Source organism: Fundulus heteroclitus, chromosome 3, assembly GCF_011125445.2.
Source record: "Fundulus heteroclitus isolate FHET01 chromosome 3, MU-UCD_Fhet_4.1, whole genome shotgun sequence".
NCBI lineage: Eukaryota > Metazoa > Chordata > Actinopteri > Cyprinodontiformes > Fundulidae > Fundulus > Fundulus heteroclitus.
This window is the reverse complement of record NC_046363.1, coordinates 42,028,440-42,055,751: the sequence shown is the minus strand read 5'-3', so window position 1 is coordinate 42,055,751 and position 27,312 is coordinate 42,028,440. Positions and strand designations below refer to the sequence as shown.

Sequence of the window (27,312 nt, the reverse complement as noted above, 5' to 3'; positions counted from 1 at the left end):
TGGAGTAAGATTTTAATGATGCCCTGTATTATGTCCTCAATGAGCTGGATATATCTTTAACACCTCAACAACTGACTGCTCTAAGAGCTAAAACAAGGCGTGTTGCTTGGAGTTTGCGTCACATCCGTAGTTCTCTGATTGGTTCTAGCCTGTTTCCGCGGACCCTGTTAGCCCCGCCTTTGAAATTGGGCTCTACCAGCTCCTTTCCAGACTGATATGCTATGTTTATGGTGAAAGTCAGTCTGGCTGGCCAGGCTAGAATTGTAGACCCTTCATTCCAACACGAACACACTATACCTTAGATTAAAAGTGAATTTCAAATGTTGAACAAAATGCACTTTATTATTTTTTTATTAAAGATGCCACCATTCAAAAAAACAGCAGAGATTTTCCAAGTATTGGTATAAGGGGCACCGCGCCTCTACCCACTGACAGCTGGAGATAGGCACCAGCAACCCTCGGGACCCCACAGGGGACAGACGTGTTAGAAGAAGGATGGATGGATGGATGGATGGATGGTATAAGGGGCGACATTCTGAAAAAGTAGAAAGACAGAACATTAACTTTTTCATATTTAATGTGCTTCGACATAAAACATTAAACTAACAAAGGAGAAAATTACATTCTTATCTTTTGCCGCTACACGTTTGGATGAAGGTTGTGCTTTTAAAATGAATCCAAACTTTACTCTTATGTCGATGTTTCTCAATTTTTGGTAAATTCAGTAAGAAAGAGTTTAAATAACATTTAAGCCGATACAAGACTGTGTGTCGTTCTAAAGTGAGTATGTTGCTGCATCATTTGGAAAACAGTAGTCAGGCTCAATCTCGGATCTAACGTCTACCATCAGAGGTAAAGGGGAGCATCAAATAGCTACTAGCATTTGTTCCTGGTTCTGAAATCTCCTCTCTGATGATTTGTGTAGTCTGAAGCAAATGTCAACTTTAACAACTCCTCACAGTTAATTTGACATTAATTAATAATACCACAAGTTCCTCTGAGTCCCGCTGCTAAAGAGCCCCCAGTTTAGGGACCATGGATTTAGCTGATCGAAGTAGCCTATTTACTGCATGTTAATACTACTTGGTAAAATACTACTAAGTAAAACTATAAGTGCAGAGAAATCAAGCAGAAGTGTACACAAATACAGTTTTGCTTGTTTCTATTATTAACAACAACATGGAAAATCTATTGAGATTTCACATTAATCACATCAACCTAATGTTACTTTCAAAATTAGGTAGGAAGCATAAATTTATTAAATCATCCCCCCAGTTCTTCAAAGTCCAAACTGTTCTCATCTCATTGCGTTGATGAGTCCATCGGTGCCCATCAGGCATCATAGTTGTGTTTAAACATTCAGAATTTTCTGTAGCATATGACACATTTACTTTCATATTTCTAATACTGTCTTCAAAAAACATTAATTTAGTTTTATTAACATTTAGTGATAATTTATTTCTGTTCAATCATCTCACCAATTCATACATTTCCTGGTTAATCATCTCCAAAAGTTTTTGTAAATCCTCTTTTAATGTGTTTTCTATAGTTCAAGTTTGTTTCAAAGGCTCCATTTGGGATTTTTCATTCTTGACTTGACAATACTTCATATTGAACGGCTTCCTGGTGATAACTATGCAGAGGGATGAAGCATGACCCTTTCTGGGTTTATCTTTCTTCTCTGCTGGGTGTTAGGAAACACCTCACCACGGTATCACTTCCAGAAAAGGTTTCGCATGCCTGAGGATCTCATCACTGTTCTTTTTTGGATAATCTGTAGTGATCATAAAGTTTTTTGATCTAAAAAAATATACGTGTTTAAAGCTATATGAAAAAAAGACTGCAAAAACTCGTGTTTGAAAGAAACTGCTGTGTGACCTTTTGTCATCAACATGGAGTGATTTACTGATGGGCTTGTTGTTCCTCAGCCAATCCCTTTGCTGCTGGCTTAGTTGTGTAACACGTGGATGAAAGTCACATGGGTAGATAGTGATCTGAGTGCAGATATGGGAAAAAAAAAATCTTAATGTTCCCATACCTGTTCTGCGCTGTTAGGCCAGCAGCACCTCTGTGGCGTCTCCTCTCCAAGGAAACAAACTAGAATAGGATAGAGTAGAAATACCGTTTATTGTCCCTCAGGGGGGAAATGTGCAACTAGGAAGGGTGATTCAAAAAATTCCAAAATGTGTACCTATATTTGTGTTTAAAAACAACAACAAACTATTTACAATAATGAACGTTTGAGCAAACACACAAGGGAGTTAAACCCCTATTGAGTTTTTTTGGAGCAGCGATGGTTATAAAGTCTAACAGCTCCAGGGAGGAAGGATCTCTGATGACGCTGTTTTGTGCTCCCAGGATGGAGCAGTCTGCCACTGAAGGAGCGCTCCAGCTCTGCAACAGCAACACGATACAGTAGCAAAACTGGGAGAGCTTAAGTACCTGCACCTATACATTATCCTCAAACTTTCAGTCCGCCATAACAACCTTTACCTCAAACGACTGTAGTCAAGGTGAAAGGTAAATATTCCTTCTTTTTTAGTTTTTTTCATGTCAGCATTTAAACAACTTTTTACGGAGCCCCGAAAGGGACATGGAGGGAAAAAAAACTATTGCGAGATCTCGCAAAAGGTTTTCCTATGTCATATATATATATATATATATATATATATATATCGCAATGTTTCATCAAAAACATTGCGAGATCTCGCAATAGTTTTTTTTTCCTCCATGTCCATTTAGGGGCTCTGTAACTTTCGGTTCTTGCCAGATCTTTACCAAAAGCAAAGAAAATGCAGATCCAGAACACAAGATGCATTAATGTGCAAAAAATAAAATAAAATGTGGGCGTACATAAATTAAATAAAAACAGATCCTGTCAATAAACTGAGGGGTGTGATAACTTATGGTAGCTCCCTGAGGATCCTGCAGTCTGTGTTTACCTTAATCTTTGTTTTATTCATCCTTAGATCCTAGTTTGTCGCCTGTTCCGCTTTGTGTTAGTACTTATTATATATTATTGCAGTAGTTCTGTTAGTTCTGCTTCTGCTATTTTGTCATGTTCATCCTTAGATTCTCATGTTATCATTTGTTAGGGTTCTGCTCAGCATTTATGTTAATTATATATTCAGGTATTGGTTAGATTAGTTCTGTCTAGTAAGTTTTGTTTTGTGATCTTAGTAGTTTCGTTAGAATCTTATTTTATGTTGTCCTTTCTATGGTCGTTTCTGTTGTGGTTTTGTATATTATTGGTTAGTGATAGATTCAGTTATTTTATTATTTCTACAGTTCCATTATCTGTTCCTTCTGAGTTAGTTAGGTCTTTCCCACTTAGCCATCTCCAGTTAGGTTCTGTTAATTCCCTACACTTGCCTTCTTATTACCCCTGTTTCCCTCTGCCTGATTGCATCCCTCAGTTCACCTGTGATTAATTATCCATCCATTGTTTCCCTCTGTCTCTTCCCCTTTAAATTCAACTCTCTCTGTCAGATACTAGTCTTTTCCCTATCATATTCCTGGTTGCTGTGACTCTGTAAGCCTCTAGTTTGATTAAACTATCATCATCATCATCATCATCATCTGCAACATGCAACTTCTGAACTCTTGTCTGCGTTTTGGTCCTACCACCTCAACCATGACAAATCCAATTTATTTATAAAGCATGTTAAAAAACAGCAGGTTTACCAAAGGGCTGTACATATGACAATAAATAAAAATAAATAAAAGCAAGACCTCCAAGAGACATTTAAAACACCCATAACAGAACAAAGATAATATGGCAATTCACAACTGGTCGAAAGCTATTGCAAAATAATGTGTTTTTAAATTAGACCTATAAACAGGAGGCAAAGATACCTGTTTAAAGTTTAGAGGCAATGTGTTCCAAAGCTTGGGAGCCTTGACAGAAAAGGCTCATTCTCATCTAAATTTCCACCTAGATTGGGACATCTAAAAGCAACTGGTCAGCGGGTCTAATGGCTCATGAAAAAAGATGAGGTGGAGTAGATCTGAGTGGTAAAATGGAGCAAGACCATTTAAGCCTTTCTGAGCGAACAATACAATTTGGGATAGGTGAGATGTGATAATGTCTCTTTGTGCTCGTAAGACGATGGGCAGCAGCATTTTGAACAAGCTGGAGACGTGATAGAGATGCTTGACTGACACCAGCATAAAGTGCCTTACAGTAAGACGCGTTGAGATAAAGGCTTGTATTATTCTCTCCAAGTCATGCCTTGAGTTTCGCTACTTGCCTTAACTTGAAGAAACGTTTTTGCAAAACAGAGCTGATCTGTTTATCAAATTTAAAATCTGAGTCCATAATTATTTACAAATTTGTTACATTGTCTGATGTACGAATGCATAAGGTACTATTAGGCCTAAATAAAACACCCTCTGTTTTGCTTTTATTGAAGCTCAAAAAAATTCAAGCTTTGGCATCTTCAAGGCAATGTAACAGAGGTTGGATGTAGCTTGGACTTTCAGGTGTTAAAAGTAGGTAGGCCAGGCAATGCGTCATTTCAGTGCGTAGCAGTGAAAGAAGAGGCCAAGTTATCTAAATATGGACTCCAAAGGGAGCAGGTATAAAGAAAACAGAAGAGAACCAAGAACCGAGCCCTGAGGAACCCCACAAGAAAGAGGAGCAGAGGCAGACAGAAACTTTTCAGTACCAACACTGAACTTTCAATCAATCAAATAGGAACAAAGCCAATCTTGTGCTGCTCTTTTAATCCTGAACCAGATATCCAAACAATACCATAAGATCCAGAAAAAACATGAACCAGAGTTTCTAGACTCATTTGCTAAAAGAGTGTGGTTAAAAACAATCACCAGTGGTGTTTCCATGCTATTTAAATATTTAAAACCAGACTGGAATGCTGTTTTGTGCTCACTAATGCCATTAGTGCACACAAAAGCCCAATAAAGCAGCCATGTACAAAATAACACATCTGAGCAAGAATACATTTAGATTCTCCATTCATACCCATTTTCATTTGAAACAATTGTATGGTTTTATTGTTTTTATGGTCAGCAGGTCAAACTGTTTCTTTTATGAGAACATTTCAATTATTTATTTATTGTGTTTTCACAAATAATAAAACCCTGGTGCATAATTAGGCAGTTTAGACAGAAGCCTTGTGTTGCACAGGATGCTGTTGATTCTATCTTTGCACTGTCTGGAAGTCAGAAAAGTGTTAGAAAATGTGCTGTTTGCATTTTTATACAGGTCCCTTGAGATAACCTTTGTTATAATAACAGCAGTGAGTCTTTTAGGGAACATCTACCAGCTTTTTGTATTAATAAATTTGTAAAATAGTTTAAACACAGTCAGACAGTATGGAGAGCATCAGTTTCTACATCTTCCCAGACATTCTCAACTGGACTTAAGCCTGGACTGGGCTATTCTTGTTAGGTTTACAGTTCTATTTTACTCTTTTCGTTTTCAGATAATAATTTAACTGTGCTCCAGTGTATGTCTAAAGCTTAGGATATTGCTTTTGTTAGATATTAAAGCCTGCTTTAAACTTTCACTAACCTGCCTGATGCCTTACTTTGCTGTTGCAGTGCTGTATGTTTACAGACGTTCTCTAACAAACCTCTCAAGCCACAGCATTAAACAGGAAATTGTTGTTAATCTGTTCTGCCTGGTAAAGCAAAGGACAAATACAATGAGTTGGATTTTATTTATTAGTATCAGATCAAACTATTTGAAGACAAACCATCCCACACTTTTTATATAATATTTATGATTTAGATGTTTTGCAAGATATTTTTACAACATTGGTGGAATATTTATTCTGATTTAACTTTTAGAAAGATATTTGTTTTCAGGAAATTAATTTTTAACACAGCTTGTTGCATTTTTCTATCATGCAAGTGTTAAGAAAAGGCACTACGATGTAGTTTCTATGACTCTGTGCTTTAGGAACTTAAGAATGATGCATCTGTACAGCCTCCTCATGTGATCACACTGTTACATAACAAACAGGTTCAGTCTCGCCTTTATATCTTCTCATCTGGTGCCATGTTTCTTGTGGTCCCTGTGTTGTTACTATAGATGTGCTCCTGCCTCAGATTGGCAGATTGTGTTATCACAGGGGCCCTGGAGCCAGCCAGCTGCAGCGATGGAGTGACAAGAAGCACCAGCTACTGTTAAAACTATTTGTGGAATTCACACTTGGACTTTTGGAGCTATTTGAAATGTGCGGACACAGCCAACGTGTCTTCCTGCTTCAAGGACAGACTGGTGTATTTCCTTTCATGGCCTTCTGATGTAGCACTGATTTATTTAAACAGCTTCTATTGATTTAAAATCTAAATTTCAACTGTCATGTAGTGTATCAAAAGTGAAAGAGGAAATATCAATCACACATTTGTAACTGTATGTAAGTGTATTGTTATTCATGTTGTAATTCCTGTACACACTGTTTCAACACACTTGAATTGCCACTACATTCTCTTTAATTAAAATGTATTACCTACATTTGAAACTGATATATATATACTTCCATTTGGTAAAATTATCAGACACTATGGGCTACGTTTCCGCTTTTATGCTAATGATACTCAACTACTACGATCCATAACTTGTGATGAATCCAATCAGTTAATTAGACTTCAGTCATGTCCTGAACACATAAAAACCTGGATGACATATTTTTTTCTGCTTTTAAATTAAGACAACACAGGAATCTCCATTTTAGGACCAGAGTCTTTGAAAATTACTTAATCTGGATGGCATTAAATTGGCCCCAATAAAAAAGTTAAAAATTAATCCAAAACGTTGCAGCAAGAGTTCCGATGAAAATTTAAAAGAGGGATCATTTATCTCCTATTTTAGCTTCCCTTCATTGGCTTCCTGTTAAATCAAGAATATAATTTAAAATTCTCCTTCTAACGTATAAAGCCCTTAATAATCAAGCTCCGTCATATATCAGAGCTCTGATTACCCCGTATGTTCCTAACAGAGCACTTCGCTCTCAGACTGCAGGTCTGCTGGTGGTTCCTAGAGTCTCTAAAAGTAGAATGGGAGGCAGATCCTTTAGCTATCAGGCTCCTCTCCTGTGGAACCAACTCCCAGTTTTTGGTCCGTGAGGCAGACACCCCGTCTACTTTTAAGACTAATCTTAAAACTTTCCTTTTTGACGAAGCTTCTAGTTAGAGTGGCTCATGTTACCCTGAGCTACCTCTATAGTTATGCTGCTATAGGCTTAGGGTGCTGGAGGACATTAAGACCACTTTCCCTCACTCTGCTGAATTCTCTTACTATGCCCCAATTTTGCATTATTTGTTGTTATTTCAACTCATAATTTTTTGCTCGCTCTCTGTTTTTTTCTCTCTTCATAGCAGCTACAATGCAATCTGCAGGGTTTCCTTAGATAGGAAATTTTTAACCAGCCTGATTTGATATAATTAACTTCATAAAGAGCCTAGAGATGACATGTGTTGTTAATTGGCACTATATACAGTGACTAAACTAACAAGAATTTAATTGAAACAGTGTGGCCATTATTCTTTAGTTCTTAGATTTTAATTTATAAAATCCATCCATCATCATATTTGTAATTGGACTGCTCTCTTTAACACTCTTCTCCCCTTATCAAGGTTACAATCAGATATTGTTTCCAACATGTGTTAATTTCAATCTGATAGAGGCTTAATCCCGTGAAAAGTAAACTGTGAAGGTTGTAATGCGGTGGATTATCCTCTTGTTTTGATTTTGGGATGAGATATGAGGATTCATTCAGTTTAGGCTTAACTTTGACTCGTTTTTTAAAGCATTATCTAAACATCAAAGGAAAATCATGTTAATGCATTGCTTTTCTAGCTAAATTCTTTAATTTTTCTTAAAACAAAAAGAAAAGATGGAAGAAATAAAAAGAAATCTTTAATTTACAGAGATATTAAAAATAAATGTAAATATTTTTGGAGACATTATAAGTTGACATGAACCTTTAAAGTTTAAACTGTGATTTGGAGACAGCAATGTTTCCAACATATTAAAGGGAATCTTATGGAAGTTAAGCAACAAACCATAGTCAGGAAGAAGTGAGCAGTACCTTATCATCCAAAGACAAAAGTATTTACACATTAACAGGGAATCTAAAGAACTTCAGGAATTGACAACTATTATCTAGCTTGAATGCCATGGTGACAGGGACGTTCTGCATTTCTGCGAGCACGAGACTCACAGGAGACGTCAGGTGTCGACCACGAGTTCCTTCATGTGATGTTCTGGAATGACAGGAACCGTCGGCATCCGTTTAGCTTTTTAAAAAAAAGAAAAAAAACTGTAACACCTGCATTCATAACAGTAAACTGCACATCCGGAGGGTAATTTAGAGGGGACTCTATATGAGTTTGAACCTTTTCGAACACTTTGTCAAGAATCATGTTGCACATGTTACAGTTTATGATGCAAAAGCGTTGCACTTTCTCAAGTTCAACATTATTTTAGGACTTAGATGATTTCAATCTAACTGAATTCAACAGTTGAAAATCCTTGGATTTTACATGCATTTATAGTTATTGCACCGCCTTAAGAAGCACTCTATTCACAAAAATTCATAATGCAAAAATAGGTCCGGCTAATTATTTTTACTTTATTTTTTAGACTCCTGCTGCTTTTTTTTCTTTGCTAGAAATACATTTTAAAAATGGACTTTAAATCAGTTAAATAGGACTTTTTGGTAAGTTGTCCGAATTTGATTATGAATTACGTTATAAAATGTATCAAATTTACTTTTATGGAATTTGACCAATTGTGAATGGAGGCTGCCAAATTGATGACTAATATTTTTTTAAGACAAATCTGCAAAAGTACTATATCCCCAGGTTTCACGGTGAGCCACCGAGGATTCATGTAACGTTGTGAAACTTTGCTGATGCTGGTGGAACCCGTAATTCTAACTGCTATTGATGAATAATGACATCAGTTTTGGAAGTCAAGAGGAGGCATGTTTAAAGTTTATTTTGCATTATCAATTCAAAACTGTTAAACAGGCAAATGCTTTCTTGTAGGGACATGACTATACCTGCATAGGCTGTGGTTTTGTGAATTAATAATAAGTGATGGCCTCTCGTTCAGGCTTATAACTGGCGGTATTGGAAAAAAATCAACTTATTATAATAAAAGGTGTTGCGTGTTAAATAAAAAAAAAAGATTTTATATGTGTGCTGGAACATTTTTGAAATCTAGCCCAGTGTTTGTTTTAACACACGTTGAGACAGGATATTAGGCACCAAGCTGTCAGGTAGTAGAAAAACTGCCTTGTTGACAGAAAGTCGGGCAAACATGAGATTTTTACCTGAAAGCCTTTGTTTGGCCGACTGAATTTATCACATTTCTTTAAATCCTGCAGTCTCCATGGGGTGATACGTTAAATTCCTGAAAACGATAACAATATTCTGTCTCCTTCTCTCCCATTTCAAGAGAAACAGTAGATAGAGGTGTGAATGGCATATCTTATGTTACATAAGACAGAAGGAGGAGGAGCAGACATAATAAAGTATATCTCAGACTGACTGAAGCCACGGCTTTAACGGTGGACACTGAGCTGGAAAAATCCTAAAAATGCCTGCTTTGTCTTTGTGAGTGCAGATCAAAGTGTCCTCCCTCATCAGGCTACAATGTGACCTGCGCGGTAAATGGTCTGTGCTGTTGTGGCTACGTTCTCTTTCTAAATGTGGCTGCATAATGGGAACACAGAACATTAAGATGACGATTTTCCAAAGCACATGCTGATACTTACCAAAGAGGAAAAAGCAGGTTTGTTTTGTTAACCAGTGAACGTGTCCTCTATCACCCTCCCTGGAAATATTCTCATTAACATCAACATGCTAAGAGGGAATCCCTTTTACCATGACACTGTGAACCTTTTATCGTTAGTTCAAATACACCCAAACAAGCATAAAACACCCCAAAACACAAATTACAACCCAGTTGAAGATTGTATCATAGACACGCTGAAGCTTCTGCTGTGTTAAGAGCATATTTTGCACCCTGTGCATAAATAGTGGGACTTTTCTCCCTCTGAGAAGATAAATCTGGTATATGTATGTCTTAGTTGCATAAGAGGTGACTGTTTAAATGTGAACAATACTCACATAGCCCTAACCATAATATATTTTAATATATAAAATTTAACTACAGTGGTCGAAGAACAAAATTGAAATTCCAAATCAAATAAGCATACTTAACATTTAACAACCAGGTGAATTCGCCCTCTAACTAGTCCAAACCTGTTTTTTAATTGCCCACACAACTTAATGTCTTTCTACTTCCTTTTCATAGCCTTTTAAAAATATTCCTATATTATTCTTATAAATTATGGACATAAATAACCTTGCTTATGTAAAAAAGTGCTCAATTCTTACCTATATTTTGAATGTATTGCATATTATGAAGACTTGAAGACTTTATATTTCCAAGTAGTCTCCAGGTTTTCGAATTCTAGCCCCACTTATGCTGCGTTGTGTGAGACATGATGTCACCTAAATTAACAGTTGATCCCTGTGATTATACTCGTATGATAAAGTTGATGGCATCAGCATTTATCTGAGATAAGGTTCTGACTGACCAGCTAGGATCAGAACCAACCCAAGGCAGAGATGAATTAACATTTTACAATAACGAAGGAGGGGCTGAGATCTGACCCACAGACAGCACTCCCCACCTAACTTTGTGACCAATCAGGGTCACCCACGAGGTCCACCTCCCCTGTCTATACCCAATCTTTGTAATATAGAATTAAATATGTATGCACTGCATGGTCATCGCCATCTCTACAGGGTGCTGGATGTCCTTTACCATGATGAGCATTAAGCTGAAGTGGAGGAGGTCCAAGACTGTCACACCACCATCTTCAGTCGCACAGACCAAGCCTGGTCTGTACGGTGGCTGGGGTCCACACCAGCCCCCAACAGCGAGACCCTCCAGCACCAAGCTGGGGAGACCTGACCCACACCCCCGCACACACACACACACACACACACACACACACCACTACCACACAAGGCCGGCACCAACCCACCAAAGCGGCCAGAGCTCAAAAGGACAAAAGCAAGAGGGGAACATCACCATCACACCTGGTGAGCCTGCTCCTGGGAGGTCAAGAATATGATTTTTGTTTATTTTTTTTTGTTTTTTGCCACTCTCACATCCAAATTTCCCTATTGTGGGACTTTACATGTATTTCTTATCTTATGTCCACCAGAACCCAGCATAGCCCTTGCGGCCCAAGGCCAGCTCAACACATGCTGTCAGAGACACTCGGACCATCCTGGGACTAGGAGAGGAATGGGTATTCATTTTAAGATCTAAATATATTATAGCTTGATTGCACTGAAAGGAACTAGGTTGTATATATAATTATTTTGTAAGAACCAGGATTAGGACAAGGACCAGAGTTTTTGCAATTCAAATAAAGTGAAATAAAGACAATTATTTGAATGAGTTCATGGATAATTAGAAAATTCAACTTTTGTGTATCCTTATGAGTCCTGAACTGCTGGATGAAATGTGGTCACCACTCCTAAACTCTTATCAAAAAGATTGTTAACAAACTACAGGTGAGTTACAACTCCCCTCAGAGGGGGGCGGGGCTAACCAAGTCTCCACCTTGTTAGGCCTGGTAGGTGTGACCCAGCTGAACAAAAATCCCATCTGAAGCTCTTGTGTTTGTCTGTCAGCTTCTTCTTCCACCCTCACAGGCTGTGGACACCCTGGTGTCTGTGTGGGAGACACAGCATTAGCCCCACTGGGAAACAACAAGCCTCTGCTCCTCTTCTGACCGGGACGAAAACATGACAGACACATCCACCAACATGCGGCTGAAGCTGCCGGTTGCCTGCTTCATCCTGGAGATCATTCTCATCATCCTCTTTGGTGTGTTCGTGGAGTACGACTACGACACATCTGCAAAGCTGTTTAATGGGAACACGGGCAACCACGGACACGGTACCGGACACGCTACCGGACATGATGCTGGGACTTCTCAGAACACAAGTCACAAAAGTGACAGAAACGACTATGAGAACGACTTCTACTACCGCTATCCAAGTAAGTTTCCTGTGCCTCAGGAGTCTGTGTCCCAGCATCTAGTCAGCACTGCAGCATCACATTCAGGGGCAGAAGGGCCTGCAAATTAAGAAATATTAATGAGAAAATTAAAATCTATCATGTTTAGTTTTTTTTTGTTTGGTTTAATTCTTTATTTTCCCAACCAATCTGAAATATAAGACAGGGAATCATAATTTTAGTGACACTAAAAGTGAAATATCACCAATCAGCCAGTAAATGGAGAAAAAAAGTCTATGACCATTTAGCCCATATATGTAAGATTGGACCAGATACTATTGCATTAAATAATTTCTACTGTTTTGCAAAATTGCCTGGAAATTTTTCTTGTTTTCTAACTGTTTTCATGAAAAAAGTTTCAATGTCTTTAAGGTTTTTAATGCTTATCCCTGTCAGTAAATGTGCACTCATTCCTTTTTACATAGTTCTCTAAGTGGTAAGCATTAGGCTCTTTCAAAGACGAGGTTTATGCACATAAATATTTGAATCTGAACAGCTGGAGCAGAGACTCGTCTAAGCTTGGCAGAGGCTTATGGATATGTGCATAAGAAAGGGGAAAAAAATCTGTTTTTTATTAATTTTTCTGAAATGTATAGCAAAACAGAATAAATGACAATGTTTTCATTCAGTAATTTCACACACTCAGTGACACAGAGCACATAAATGGACAAAAAAATAGTAAAACAACATACAATAGACAACATCCCAACTAAAACATCCAGTCTGATGAATTTGTTTGACTTAGATTTGATAACTCAACAATATTTTGCTTTTGATGACTTGGAAATGTCCCCAGAACATCCTGTTCATGTGAAAATAGATTTTTCTGAAAAAAAAAAAAAGATTAATACCTCCAGTTATGCCATATTGTATCCTCCAAATGTAAAGATTGGATTATCTCCTTTTTCAAGTACAAAAGGAAATGATCACTATGATTTTAAAGTCACTTAACTAATAATCCAGTCCCAAAGGTAAATCTTAAAAGAATAAAATGACTGAGAACTGGTTGACACTCCCTGACATGTCAGAGTCTGAGAGGTGTTTACCTTCAGGCGTCTCTCCCAGGTGGGTGGGCGGAGCTTCTAAGCACAGCAAAGAATAATGTGAGTAAAGCCTATTCTTGCATAATAATCTTCAGTATATCCACCTGCAGCAGGTTAATGCAGCGTTGCCTCTGCCTTCTCCCGTTCAGTCACTGCAATGCTCAGTTAAGTTATGAAGCAACATGTAAAATGTGACTCGTCAGGAACGCCACACCTGTTATTTTTTGAAATTCATAATTCCTGAGCTGTATTCAGACGGGAAGTACCTGTATTTATGTATTTTAAGGCATTCTTTGCAGCCGTTACAAACAGTTCCTGTCACATTTATGTTGCATTCTGAAATACATGACAGATGTGTTTAAGGGCAAACAATTTTTTCGATAACTCTGACCTGTAGGGGCATCATTGCCTAGAGTTGATCTCAGAACCATAGGAGGTTAGAGTGCACTCATGTTGAAAAGGAAGCCCAAATAGAATGACTTGAGTCCTCAGAATAACTATTAGCTCATTTTACTGACATATACCATATCGTTATACCGTGACAATGGGACCATATTATCATGACAATTCAGCTTGAAGGACTTGTGGCCAAAAGCTCTTCTCTATCCCAAATGTACTAGAAAATACTTGTTCAATGTCTAAACCTCATCAAAGAGTGTTTGAAAACTACATGAGCAGAAAATAATACAACAGTGTACCCAATACTGTAGTTTAGCCTAAAAATGCAAATAAATACTGTTTTAAATGTTTAAAGCATAGATGAAACCAATTAAACTGAAGAACTGAAGGCTTACAGTTGACTTTAACCAAAATCTTCTCATCCATCCATCCATCCATCCATCTTCATCTTCAAGGCACAGGGGAAACCCAGACGTTTTTCTTCCCACCAACAGTCTACATCTCATTCTGGAGAGCTTTCCAGGTTTACCCAGTGGGAAGGGCCTTTGGAGTCGCCCAGAGGCCATCTTGATCAGATGCCAAACAAAACCACATCAAGTCCCCTTGATCTGGAGGAGGAGCACCTTTACTCTGAGCTCCCCCTGGATGGTGACGTCATCTGTCATCTCTATAGGCATTTGTTGCGTGACCGTAGGGGAGGTTCAAAATGGACAATACCAGTAATTGAGAGCCTTGACTTTCTTCACCAAAACAGACCCGCAAGCAGTTCACACATTACTGCTGATAAGACCTATACACTCTGTTCATAGCCTACTCTACTTACACTTGAGAATATCAGAGTCTAAAATACTTGAACTTGTCTTCATGGGGCATTTTTATTAATGGGAAATGCATGTTTCTCAGAAATCCTGGCCTCAAAATCCAATATGGCCACCTGCAGGGAAGAAAAATATTTGAGGACATGAAGATTGTTATCTAAATACATCTTACACACACAGAGCTGTACACAATTTAGTTAATATGCAGCTACACCGTTTGAGAGATTAAAATGTGGAGAAATACATTAACAGACATTGCTAAGAGCATTTAGTTTGGACTCTGAGCAAATTAATTAGCAAGGTCTGCTGGGCCATGGGTTTGATGTCATTTCAAGATCCAGCTTCTGACTTCAGACGTAAAAAGGAAGATGGCGTAAGTAGGCTCTGGTACTTTATTGTGGTTTCATGATGTTGGCATCAGTTTGTCCTGGAAGTTCTCCAAATGTCTTCAGAGGAAGTGCTGAAGTTTGAACAGTTAACCTTCATGGCTGTACATCACATGATATTCTTCCATAATTATTTGCACATACCTGAACGAAACCTCTCCAGATCACCATGAACGGCAGCCCAAGTACCACTAAAGTTTGAGATCCTTGGGGTGGCTTGAAATGACGCTCCAAGTCTTTAAGGTTCTTGCTCTACATTTTGGCTCCAGGAGTGATTCTGTGCCTCAGCCATTTATTGACTTCTCGTTAAAACTAAAGAGACTAATGCTGTTTACTTTCCTCACAAATTTGCTTGCAACAGTTTGTCAGCACAGCCCCGGTCTGTTATCACGCTGATGTCAGCATTCTGTGTAAATTCCCTCAGTGCTGAAGTTTAGTTTCAACAAGGCTTTAGTTGGACAACAAACACTGTCTCTTGTCTCATTTTCTTTAACTGATTGACTTCTGCAGAGAAATGCATGAACTCATTCACCTTAATTTACAAGTATTCTAGTTTAAATGGCAAAGCTGAGCAAAAGGATGCAGGTAATTGAATTCTCTTTATTTTGGCAGCACTGACTCAACATTAGGACACAAGGAACACAGTTTTAGGACTTAGAGGAACTCAGACTGTTTTATGCAGTGCTGTGTCTCCACTAAAGGTTAAAAAAATAAGGGTGGATCAACAACAATGAGTAACAATGTTTAACCGGACACTGTTCTGTCACGGATGTTGGGAAAGAAGTTCACCGACACGTTTCAGGGATGTTTGTACACAGACTCCATCCTGTATCCGTTATTGTGTGCTGGGAGAAAAAAAAAGACAAGATACAGTAAACAGAGACAGGTTCACACTCTTCATGCTCTGCAGCATGGAGCCGCTGTTAGAGTCGTACTGTAGGCAATAAACACTTCAGAGTAACTAGCGTAATGTTACACTTACAACTAACAACAAAGATCTTATTTTATCAAAAAAAAAAATTCCAAGTAGATAGAAACCATCATTTCTATCTACTTATGTTTAAATGTCTGTAGATATAAAGGTCTTCCTTGAACTCATGCTTTTGTAATTTAGCCATTTCATCTAAGACCTGTGTCATTTTATTTGTTGCACCTTTAAGGATTTATTTAACAAGTAGAAACAATGTTGTTAATGTTTGATTAGAAACAATTAGGCTTTGTATGTTAGTGATGAGGTTAGTTACAGTGAAACTAAAGAAGTCTAGTCAAGGATTTACTTAACTTATTCTTTTGTTAATGTTATGTTTTTTTTGCATATGTAACATTTTACTCTGTAATGTTTTTCTGTTCATGTACAGCACTTTGAATCATCTTGTCACTGAAAAGTGCTATAGAAATAAACTTGCCTTGCCTTTTTGAAAAACACATTTTTACACAATGCATCAAAGACCCCAAACTCCGGGACAAATACGACTGATTACTCACACAGAGAATGTGTTCTTAAAATGTCCACCAGTGCTTTACTTCCCCTACACAAACTAAATAAAACACGTAGTTAAAGGACGACTTTGACCTGTCCGCTTTGATGGATAAGGAATGTGCTGTAACCATTTATGTATATTCAAGCTTAACCCACAACTTTCTCAATTCATTTTAAAAACCAAACTATGGAATTTGCACATTAAACAGATTACATATTGATGTTCATATTGGCCAAATGAGTATACCTGGGCATAACTCAGACTGGTGGTAATGTTCTTTCTCTACAGGCCCCGGTATGTGTAGGATACGGATCAACTGGTACTGATAGACATGTCAGTTTGGCTGCGGTGTATATAGGGATAAAACGCAGGGAAATGTACTTTAGCAGAGGTTATAACCACACAAATGTGAAGATTAACACCGCGCACAAGTGTGCAAATCATATGCACTTTTTTTTCACTGAATGTGTCGTGCAGGTAACTGTATGTTCTGTTCTCATAGGTTGTTGTTAAGTTGCAAACTGACCAACTCCTAGCATTCAGTCATGCAAATAGGAGCTTCTGATTCTCATTTAAGTTTTATTTTGAGTGACTAAGTGCAGATTTTGCTTCATTCAACGGGCATGATCAAAGCTAAAGAGAGAGAAGGAAAGACATCTGTGTTTTAAAAAACAGTCAGCGGGGGAAACACAAAACTGCTGAACAGTTTAGCAGTTCTGCTGGCCGACATTAGTTCCACCCGACAGTGCTCCTTATTGTCCTGATATGAAGGGGTCCATCGGGGCCGCTGGGAACTGTGTGAATCAAGGCCAAAATACTGACAGGGATGCTGGAAAGATCTCTGCTTGGTCAAGCCAATTAACAGTTACCATAACGACAGCGCTCACAGCACAGAGCAATGTCATGAATGGCTGTTTGGGACAAATAATGAGCAATGCTCACAAACTGTGTGAATCAGGACAGGAGACGATGTCACGGAACCGGTTGACAGAGTTCATCTTTAAATCAGGTCACTTACCATTTCACATAACCTTTTATGGACATTTTGCTTTCTACATTATTTTACATAAGTTGTGACTGAGAGTTTTAAGCCACAACTAAATTACTAACTGACACGGATCGTGTACCGTCATGCAAGTTACAACTGAACCTGATTTTCAGATTTCTGATGAAACCGCGCTTTCTAAGAACGGTTCTCAGCAACGAGGGCTTGGCGCTCCAGGAGGCGTCAGTTTGTTTGTTGAGTCTGTCAGGGGGCGTTAATGCTGAGCCAATTTCTGACACAGGTTAACCGCTTTGATTAATGAAACCCGCACCGAGTAATTTCCACACCTGCAGCATTGGCATGTGGGACCACATTAAAAATAAAAAATAAAAACACCTACCATATTTTCCCCTAAACATACATCTAACCCAGTAGCTGGGAATCCCTAAACATCCACTGTTTTCTGTCCTCTGCAGGTTTCCAGGATGTGCATGTAATGATTTTCATCGGGTTCGGTTTCCTCATGACCTTCCTTCAGCGCTACGGCTTCAGCAGCGTGGGCTTCAACTTCCTGGTCGCAGCTTTCTCCCTGCAGTGGGCAACTCTCATGCAGGGCTTCCTCCACGGCCTGCATGACGGGAAGATTGCCATTGGGGTGGAAAGGTACAAACTATCCTAAAAATGACTCATCTAAAGTAAGCAAAATGATGTAGCACGCACCCTACAGCTGTTTAAAATGACTCCTTCTGAATCCTATAGATGGCTAATGGCGTGCACATGTATAGCAATTTCTTTTAGAAACCCAGACGAAGTCTAAGACAAGACTTTGTGTTCAAATACATAAACAAACGATGCTGTAAGTTTATAATAAATGTTGTGGGTTTTTTTTTATGTTCATTCTTCCATGATAACTAATACACCTGTCCATGCTTTATAATCAACCCAGCCTCACTGAAAAACATAATATCCACGTTGGTCCACAGGGGGAAATGGAGTAATGTCACAATTTCGCTCTTCAATACGTGTCAGGCTTACATTTTATTTGGTCTGTTCTTTTACATTGGCTTGAAAGAATGATAGCTTGTCTGCCTCCCCTGAATGAAGATCATAAATATATTATGCATAATTTTCACTAGAGACGTCATCAAAATGCATACAACTACAGATGTTTTGCTAAATTGTTGTTTTCAGAAGTACTAGAACCTCTGACACTCGGTGATGTAGGTAGGAAACGTCACTTCATCACGTCTTTCTGACCAAATCCTCTGCAAAACTAATTAAGGAAAGCCTATACACCTTCCCTGAATGAAGATTATGAAAATAATATCCATACTTCTCACTAGAAATGTAATCACAACGCAGGTCTTTTCACGTGCAACGGCAGCCATGTTCTTTTTATTGCTGGGGAAAACTTGATAGTCACGTGTCCTGGTGGCAAGCCAGTGTAAATGAACAGGCCAAATAAAACGTAAGCCTGACACGTATTGAAGAGCCAAATTGTGACAATACGTTTCCCCTGGTATAGTTTACTATAACAATGAAAGATGCATTTTCCCTATAAAAGCTGCAGCATTTTTAAAAAAGAGCTATTCATCAAAGGTGAGCTTCCAAAGGTCCTTTGTTTCTGTTTCCATCCTAATCTGTTGTTAATCTTTTGCTGTTTGCAGTATGATCAATGCTGACTTCTGCACCGGCTCTGTGCTCATCTCATTCGGAGCAGTTTTGGGTAAAACCAGCCCCCTCCAGCTGCTGATTATGGCCATTTTCGAGGTCACACTGTTTTCTGTCAATGAGTACATCTTGCTCGGCCTTCTAGGAGTGAGTCGCCGTTAACCAAACTACTGAACATTTGTGTTGCTGTCCAATAGTTTTTTCTGAAATGTCAAACAAACTGAAACAATTCTAAAGGAGCATTTCTGTTTACTATCCTGTGACTCTTGTTTCAGACTAGAGATGCTGGAGGCTCCATGACCATCCACACATTCGGGGCATACTTTGGCCTGATGGTGACGCGAATCTTGTACCGGCCCAACCTTAACAAGAGCAAACACAAGAACTCGTCAGTCTACCACTCAGACATGTTCGCCATGATAGGTAATCCCTGTGTAAAGCTACAGATTTCCAGGTTTTGTTTTGCTGGAAAGCTACATTCAGTTATAAATTGAGACTGGCTGCTAAACAGTTGCAACATGCTTTGTAAATATGAGCTGTCTGGGACACCAGTGATTGTGTCAGGGCTCATAGATCCTGTGGCTTCCTACTCTCTTTTGCATGAAATCCATTTTAAACTCAAGTGATTTGTACATGGAAGACCGCATGTGTAAGTTAGTCATTTATCCAGTAAAACTGGGCTGTTCTGTGAAGGCCTCAGAGATTTGGCTGAATAAATAGCATCATGAAGACAGAGAAACACAGCTGAAAAGTTAGTAAAGAAGCTCTGAAGAACTTTAAAGCAAGGTTAGGAATAAAAAAAAATCCCAATCTTCGAACACCTCACACAGCTGTTAAGGCAATCATTAAAACCTGGAGAGAGCGTGAATCAACTGTACACGTAGCAACACAATGTCATCAACCTAAATTGATAAATTAGCCAGAAAGATCTTTGGTCAGTGAAGCACATGGTATCACCAGAGGAGCTGCAGAGATCCATAGCTTAGGTGGGAGGATCTGGGGACAGAACAAGTAGCAGTCATGCCTGTCTTCAACAAGCCGTGTAGAAGATACAGAAAACACGTGGAAGATGTTCTGGTCAGATGAGATCAAATTGTGACTTTTTTTGGCAACATGCAAAACACTATGGATTCTGAACCTGCCGTCTCCATGCAGAGAACGTGTTGAAATGCTTGTCTTCTGGAAAGACCGGAAAGTGTGTCAGATTTAATGGGAAGGTTGATGACACACATCTGTCAGAGGATCCAAAAAGTTCTTCATCCAGCAGGATAGCAGCTCTAAACCTACAATGGAATGGCTCAGATCATAGCATATTCATGTGTTTGGATTGCCCAGGCAAAAGTTAAAGCCTATATTCAACGGAGAATCTACAGCATTACCTGAAAGTTTTGTTCAAAGATGCTTTCTAGCGTGTATGACAGTGGTAGTGACTTTTACCTATTTTGCAATAACAGTGTCTAGATTTTCAAAACATGTGAATACATGCACTAAAAGACCTGCAGCTGTACCTGCAGCACCAGTGCTCACTTTTCAACCTGTTAAGAATGTTAAAAATCTTCATTTTTTTTCCCTTTCAATTCACTAATTACACTACATAATGTCTTCAAGAGGTATATTTTTGTCAGGCATTGTATCTTATGAGACATTGTTTAGTACAGTTCTCAATTATTCTCACTGCTGCATGAATTTTAAAGACTATATTTTCTTTTCAATGCAAATACAGGTACCATCTACCTGTGGATGTTCTGGCCCAGCTTCAACTCTGCTATCACAGAACATGGAGACCCCCAACACAGGACAGCCATGAACACCTACTACTCCCTGGCAGCCTGCACCATGTCAACATACGCCATGTCTGCCCTCGTAGCTCATGACGGAAAGCTGGACATGGTTAGGATGCATTGCTACCTTCGCTATTTTCAACTCTTCCATTTTATTACCTGATTCTTCTGTATAAAACAACAGACTTCCATCCATACTGCATTTTCAGGATCATTATTTAATAAACATAAGTTAAAAAAAAAAAAAATAGGTACCAGAAAAGTGCTGAGACAAAATGAAATGGAAGTAACATTTTATATCTTCACTTCCTGTTCTTCATTTACTTACCTTAATACAGCTGGAGCTAAAAGTGAAATATTTTAAATCATTGTTAATATAAAACCGAAAAGGTTCAAGGGACCAATTGGTTACAGTTTCTGTGCCAGAATGCATCATCAAAAGAAATATATTCAGTACTTGGGCCATAACACGGGCCAGGCACAGTTCTACAGGAGCACTGGCCACTAGCGGGACGAATCAGAGCCAGGCCAGGGGCAGGGAAAATGACCCGGCCCTTTTATAGCATATTTTTCAACATACCTATGTCCGCAACAGTAGGAGCTTACAAGCCTTGTCACCACAGAAAGCGACCATGTGGTTAAAGTCCATCAAACCGATATGAAGTATAGACCAAAAGAACAACTAAAACAATAAGATACATGGTCACTAATAAAATGACACAAATTCAAAGCAGTTCAGCACCACGGATAGCGACCGCATCAATCTTGACCACCTAGTTAACGTTGAGCTCAGAGCCTGTAAATCCCCATAGTAAAACACAGAAATGTCTGAATCTTTGCTAAATGCTCATATAAACCACTACAAACACCATTAAAACTATAAACACATGAATCAAATAGCTAGCAAAATCCAGAAATGCCATGACTCCCACTAGGTCACAGCTGATCACCTCACAGCTGCTGACCCCACACAGTGTCTCAGCAGAACCCATTGAGCTCATAGACTGATAAAGTATCTGTTTTGTCCTCACTGATGCTCTTCAGCCAGAGATTTACCTCTTCTCACACCCATCTGTATTTTTGAGAGGGTTTTCGCTTCAGATTGTAATTGAAAGGAGCGCGAGACAGACAGGTGTGCTCGTCTCTACGCAACCGTGAAATCCACGCAGGTGCAACCGATGGGTCCTGCTTAAATCCTGCCATGATAATTTTGCTTGCCTTATTTCCTGCCTTTTTAATTTTGTTCTTATAGGCGCTGTGCACAGAGCATATTAGACTTAATGCTGATATGTGTGTGACAGGCATGTTTATCTGCCATTTATTGCTTCAGAAAGGACGCATCATTTACCAAAAGGACGATGCCCTATTTTACGGGATGGGTGACAACCTAGAGCTAGCTGCACAGACATTGGGGGAAACAACTGTCCTGCTGGGAAGCTCTGACTTACTTTTCGCTTCTTTGTTGGGAATATTCTGATGTTTAATGTGTCTGGGGAGGTTATCAGGGGTTACAAACACATCATCTATACTTATTGCTCCTAAATGTTTCTTTTAGCTGAGCAGTCATTTATCATGGCTTAGATCTCCTTTTTAACTCCATCCATCCATCCATCCATCCATCCATCCATCCGTTTTCTTACCCACTTAGTCCCTCATGGGGTCACGGGGGTTGCTGGTGCCTGTCTCCAACGTTCACTGGGCGAGAGGCGGGGTACACCCTGGACAGGTTGCCAGTCTGTCACAGCATTTTAACACCATGTAAAAGCAAAAGCAAGACACAGTGAGATGTCGGTGGGACTGACGTTACGTGTCCAGTTTCCAGCTGCCTTTCAGTTTTTATGCTTGGAGAAAGCAGCATGGGGTGTTGTAGGTAACCAGGAAAAGTTTTAGACGTATAAGTATTATGGATTCTTATACGTCTAAAACGTAGATAAAGTAGATTTATGGATTCTTTCAGGAAGCAAAAGAAAGCGCAAAGGCCGCCATATTTTTGTAAATGTGAAGGGGTCCAATCGGATAGCTTTCAAAAGTATAGCTTTCTCATTGTGCTCCATTCGAGTTCTTGTTGCTTTAGCAACTCCTTGCTTAATATCCAATTTCACTGGAAAATAAAAGTTTGATTTTGGGAGTCATGAGACATCTGGCCCTCATTTATAAATATCTCTGTGTCGACTCAAAGCCTTCCCTGTGTTGCCAAAAGCCAGCAACACAAGCGATTTGACAAAAATGGCTGTTTATAAAAGGACTTTTTTTTATCAAAAAAAGTGCTGTCTGAAAAAGTCTATCAATATCACATATCTATTTTGCAAAATAATAAAATGGCTATACTTTTCTTTACCCAATCTTTAGGGTTTCAGTGTTTTAATGTATTGATTTACATTTTTTCTTTCCTTCTCTTAGAAATATTGACCCTATTAAACAATCACATTCATCTAAGCTGCTCTAAGCTGCTGCCACCTGTATACCACTTTGCTTTACATAAATGTATTGTTTAGGTAAATTGTGTATTTTGAACTGCCGCTAACAAGAGGAAAAATAGAAATGTGTCTTAAAAAAACTGAATCAACAAAGCAGGCAATTTAATGTTGTCTCACAAAATGTCAAAAGAAAGAATTCATTAAGGCAGATCTGGAGAAGTACACTGATGCATAACGGACAAATGCACATTTTATTTAACTCCAAGATGCCTGCTGCTTACCAATCTGCAAAGTGGTGTCTGCATGGATGTTTGTGAGAGTACGATTAGGTGAAAGCGGCTCTAGAATAAAATCCCTTGAAGTGGACTATGTCGACAGAAAAGTGCTGAATAAATTCAGACCATGCACCACATTTCTCACCCCGTGTTTTCTCCGTTTTTAAGGTGCACATTCAAAATGCCGCCCTGGCCGGGGGAGTCGCAGCAGGAACAGCCGGTGAAATGATGCTCACGCCGTTCGGCTCCATGATTGTTGGGTTTTTGGCGGGAATCATCTCTGTCCTCGGCTTTAAGTACCTCTCGGTATGAACACTTTTAAATAAATCCTTAGTGGGTTTTTTTATAAGTCTTTACATGTTTTCAGGACAGGAAAATGAGCTTCTATCAAGGTTTTGAATTGAGTTTGGATATTGAGTTGCCATCATTGTCACGTGATTCATTCTGCAGCCCATCCTGGAGGAGAAGCTGAAGATCCAAGACACCTGCGGGGTTCACAATCTGCACGGCATGCCCGGCATCCTAGGAGCTATCGTGGGGGCGGTCACCGCTGTCGCCATCCCAAAGGAAGTTTATGGAAACGGGTAAACACCTTGTCTGTGCTTTCCCTGATGCAGCATTCAATCCAACATTTTGACATGTAGATTATTTTATTCAATCCATTCCTAGACGACATGTTCCCCGAGCTGCCAGGCTGATAAAACAAGTATCCATCCTAAACTCAGCTAACATGCTTTTATTTCTGTTTGCCTGCAAGTTTGGAAAAGGTTTTCCCTGATGTTGCAAGTGGAGAAAGGGATACATCTTATCAGGCCGGCATGCAAGCGGTTTCCCTCGCAGTCACCCTGAGCTTTGCCATTATTGGAGGAGTTATTGTTGGTAAGTAGATGCATAACAAACGCTTATTAAAGCAATATGAGGATGTCAAATAAAAAAAAAAAATAACTCAAAGAACCCCAAATGTTTGACAGTTTTATTGAGTGCAATCTTCGGTGAAATCAGTGTTGTTAGCAGCTTGGTTCAAATGTCTTTAGGGATTTTTAATAAGCGGTTTAACCTGCTAAGCTTGAAGGGTTTTTGGAGCAATTCCCACCTTAAATTGCATACCTAATATAAATCAAGTATAGCTCCAAGCTTATAAAATATAAAAAACAAATTTTTCTACCTGTTCATTGGTAAGACATAAAATAGTAAGTTTGCAGTGGAGCCACTGTTGTAGCTGTTACCAAACCTGCTTTATTGGAAATAAAACAAAGAAAAAAATAACACATTTTCAGCTAAAAACCTGGTAAAATGCTTTGGATATTGTAGCTCCACTTCTTTACTATAATTGCAGCAAATTGGGTGGGAACCATTTGAAGGAAAGGTTTTAATGGGCAGTGTGCCAGGTGGAGCAGTGATTTGGTCCCAATTAGCCAAATTTGCCAAAAGTGTTTTTCACCTCATAAAAGGGAATCTGGCTCAAAGAAAAATAAAACACTATTTCATTCTGAATCTGATGTTGTAGCTATTTTACAACTTTATCACATTTCACACACTTCTGTGGAAATTAATGTTTAGACAGAAACTTATTGTCTGAAAAGACCAACGTACACAGAAAAAACAATAAAACAATTAAAATAAACCTTATGTTAAACAAATGAATGAACAGGTCCACAGGGCAACGTGCGGTGGATTTTTCTAATCTCAGGATTAGAAGAACCTACTTGGTTTGAAATGTGATGAGATTTTTAAAAAATTACCATAAATACATTCTCAAAACATCTTCTGAGGACCATCAGCACCGCTGAAATATTAACTGTTTCCTTGTGTTCAGGTTTCATTTTGAAGGTGCCAATTTTAGGCGCTCCTCCTGATACCGCCTGCTTTGAGGACAGCATCTACTGGGAGGTGAGTCTGAACAAGCAGGACAGCTGCAGCCAAACTGCAAGTAGAACAAAGCATATATAGAAGACTTTCCTCTGCCAAAGCAGTGGTGGGGTGTTTACTTGGGTTTCATTTATTCAGATAGAGCCCCTGTGACTAATACTAAATGTTCTAATGCATCTCAATAATCCAGGTAGAAAAAAATAAATAAAAGGTGAGTAGCTCCTCTTTAGTGAGCAACCAGTTTTTATAGTCACCTGAGTTTACCTGTAAACCCTCAGACTGAAGAAGTCTCTTGGAGAAGAGAGAAAATGTTTAAAAAAAACAACCTGTCCAGAGGACCTACTCACTTTTTTGTGCATACTTAATAGAAAGTTTACTCTAGGAGACATGAAAAACTCTCTAGAACCATGATGGTAGGGATTGGTAATGTGAACCTAAAGTTTTTATTATGATAATTCTGGCATTTATTGTGATTATATAAAAGTGATGATAAAATTTTTCTAAAAATGAATTGCCATTCGTATCATCTTCTGTCGCTGCGTTGGACCACAGCTAAACACATGTAGATAACACTTTAAAATAAAAATTATTGAATAGGCTGCTAGTCACCAATTACATATAGTATAATTTCTCCGCTAACTGTGGTATTTTAAATGCATTAAGTAATATTGTTTTTTAAAAATGTGATTTGATTGATTCTCTAATCAAAGCAGTAAAGAAAAAAAAATCTAAGATTAAATGTAGTAATCCCAGCAATAGGGTAATTTTTTGGGTTTTACAGACATCATCACTAAAGTTCATAACTGTCTCAATAAATCTGAATTCTTACGGTATTATTTTTTCCCAAGATGACAATAAACAGTTTACTATTATTATTATTATTATTATTATTATTATTATTATTATTATTATTATTATTATTATTATTATTATTATTATTATTATTATAAGAAAAATTAAACAAAATTAAACAGACATAATTTGTGGTCTGGCCACCAGGGGGAGCAATATCTCCATTGTAAAAAGTTCAGAAATCCTGCAGAATGATACGAAACCAAATCATTGCTACTGACCTACAAGTGGATTATGCAACTTTTTTTCTTTTCTTTTTTTACAATAATATGTGATAAAACATTCTCAAAGTCAACTTGAGAAAGTGAAAGAAAAATATTACGTTTTTTTTGCTGCACTTAAATCAAGAATAACTGCAAAGATATAGAGATCATACATTCTGTGAGACGTTCTTATATTCTCTCTTTAATCTCAGGTGCCTGGGGAAGAGCATCATCATCAAGAGCTCACTGCTGTGAGGACAGAAGAATCTGATAAACTCAACGATTAGAGGAACAGAGACACTGAAACGGAGACACAGACCCAATCTGAGGTTTTGACAGCACTTGAAAGCCTACAGGCTCACTATATTCACGCCAGCTGCCAAGCTGTTTGTACGTTTGAAACATGATATGTATATATTTTTCAATCAGGACTAAAACAGAGCAGAAAAAGAACAGGAAAAAACATTCAAGATAATGACCACCAGAGGTCAGCCTAGAGCTGTATCTGTGATTATAAAGGACGCTTCAATTTATTCAAAACTGCTTCGTTGTTTTCTGACAGGGATGTGAGACAGAATAAAGTTGTTTTAAAGCCAGTTCAAACCAAAGACAAGTGGCTAAAACCACATATGTCAAATGCCTTAAGTCAGAATTTTAAAAGGAAATGTTTTTGAGTCCCCGCGACCCCATGAGGGATAAGCGGTTTGGAAAATGGATGGATGGATGGATGGATGTTTTTGAGTTACCCAGCATGTTGTTTTAATCAGATAAGTGACGTCACGCTGTGAGGTCATGATGTTTTACTGTATATTACACTTGATTACATTAGGTTTAGGATTTTCTACAGTTTTGTCTCTCATGTTAAACCATTACAACCGAAATGTGAGTCTTACTGTTACTTATGTAAACTTTGTTTTTCATATGATGACATAATAAATTTGTTTTTCTCCAAATTGACCCGAAACAAAGAGGATACTAGATGTTAGTGACATTGACTGTGTTTGTAAGAACAGACAAACTTTTATTTTGGGCTAAAAATAAACTTTTTAAAGTGTT

General features: G+C 38.4%; 1 protein-coding gene and 1 long non-coding RNA gene across 2 annotated transcripts; one reads left to right on the top strand and one right to left on the bottom strand.

The window, feature by feature from the left end:
* Positions 1–513: 513 nt before the first annotated feature.
* Positions 514–14,421, bottom strand: LOC118562692. The gene is made up of 3 exons (XR_004930761.1): positions 13,914–14,421; positions 8,190–8,265; positions 514–535 (listed from the first exon to the last, which is right to left on the bottom strand). It is a non-coding gene; the product is annotated as an uncharacterized LOC118562692 (long non-coding RNA).
* On the top strand, positions 11,671–27,312 carry rhbg (Rh family B glycoprotein). Its single transcript, XM_036135428.1, has 11 exons — positions 11,671–12,058; positions 17,665–17,851; positions 18,856–19,006; positions 19,135–19,282; positions 20,583–20,749; positions 23,501–23,638; positions 23,783–23,916; positions 24,090–24,211; positions 25,149–25,222; positions 26,469–26,922; positions 26,990–27,312. The coding sequence occupies exons 1-10, from the start codon at positions 11,803–11,805 to the stop codon at positions 26,541–26,543; spliced, it is 1,452 nt and encodes a 483-aa protein (XP_035991321.1). The 5' UTR covers positions 11,671–11,802; the 3' UTR covers positions 26,544–26,922; positions 26,990–27,312.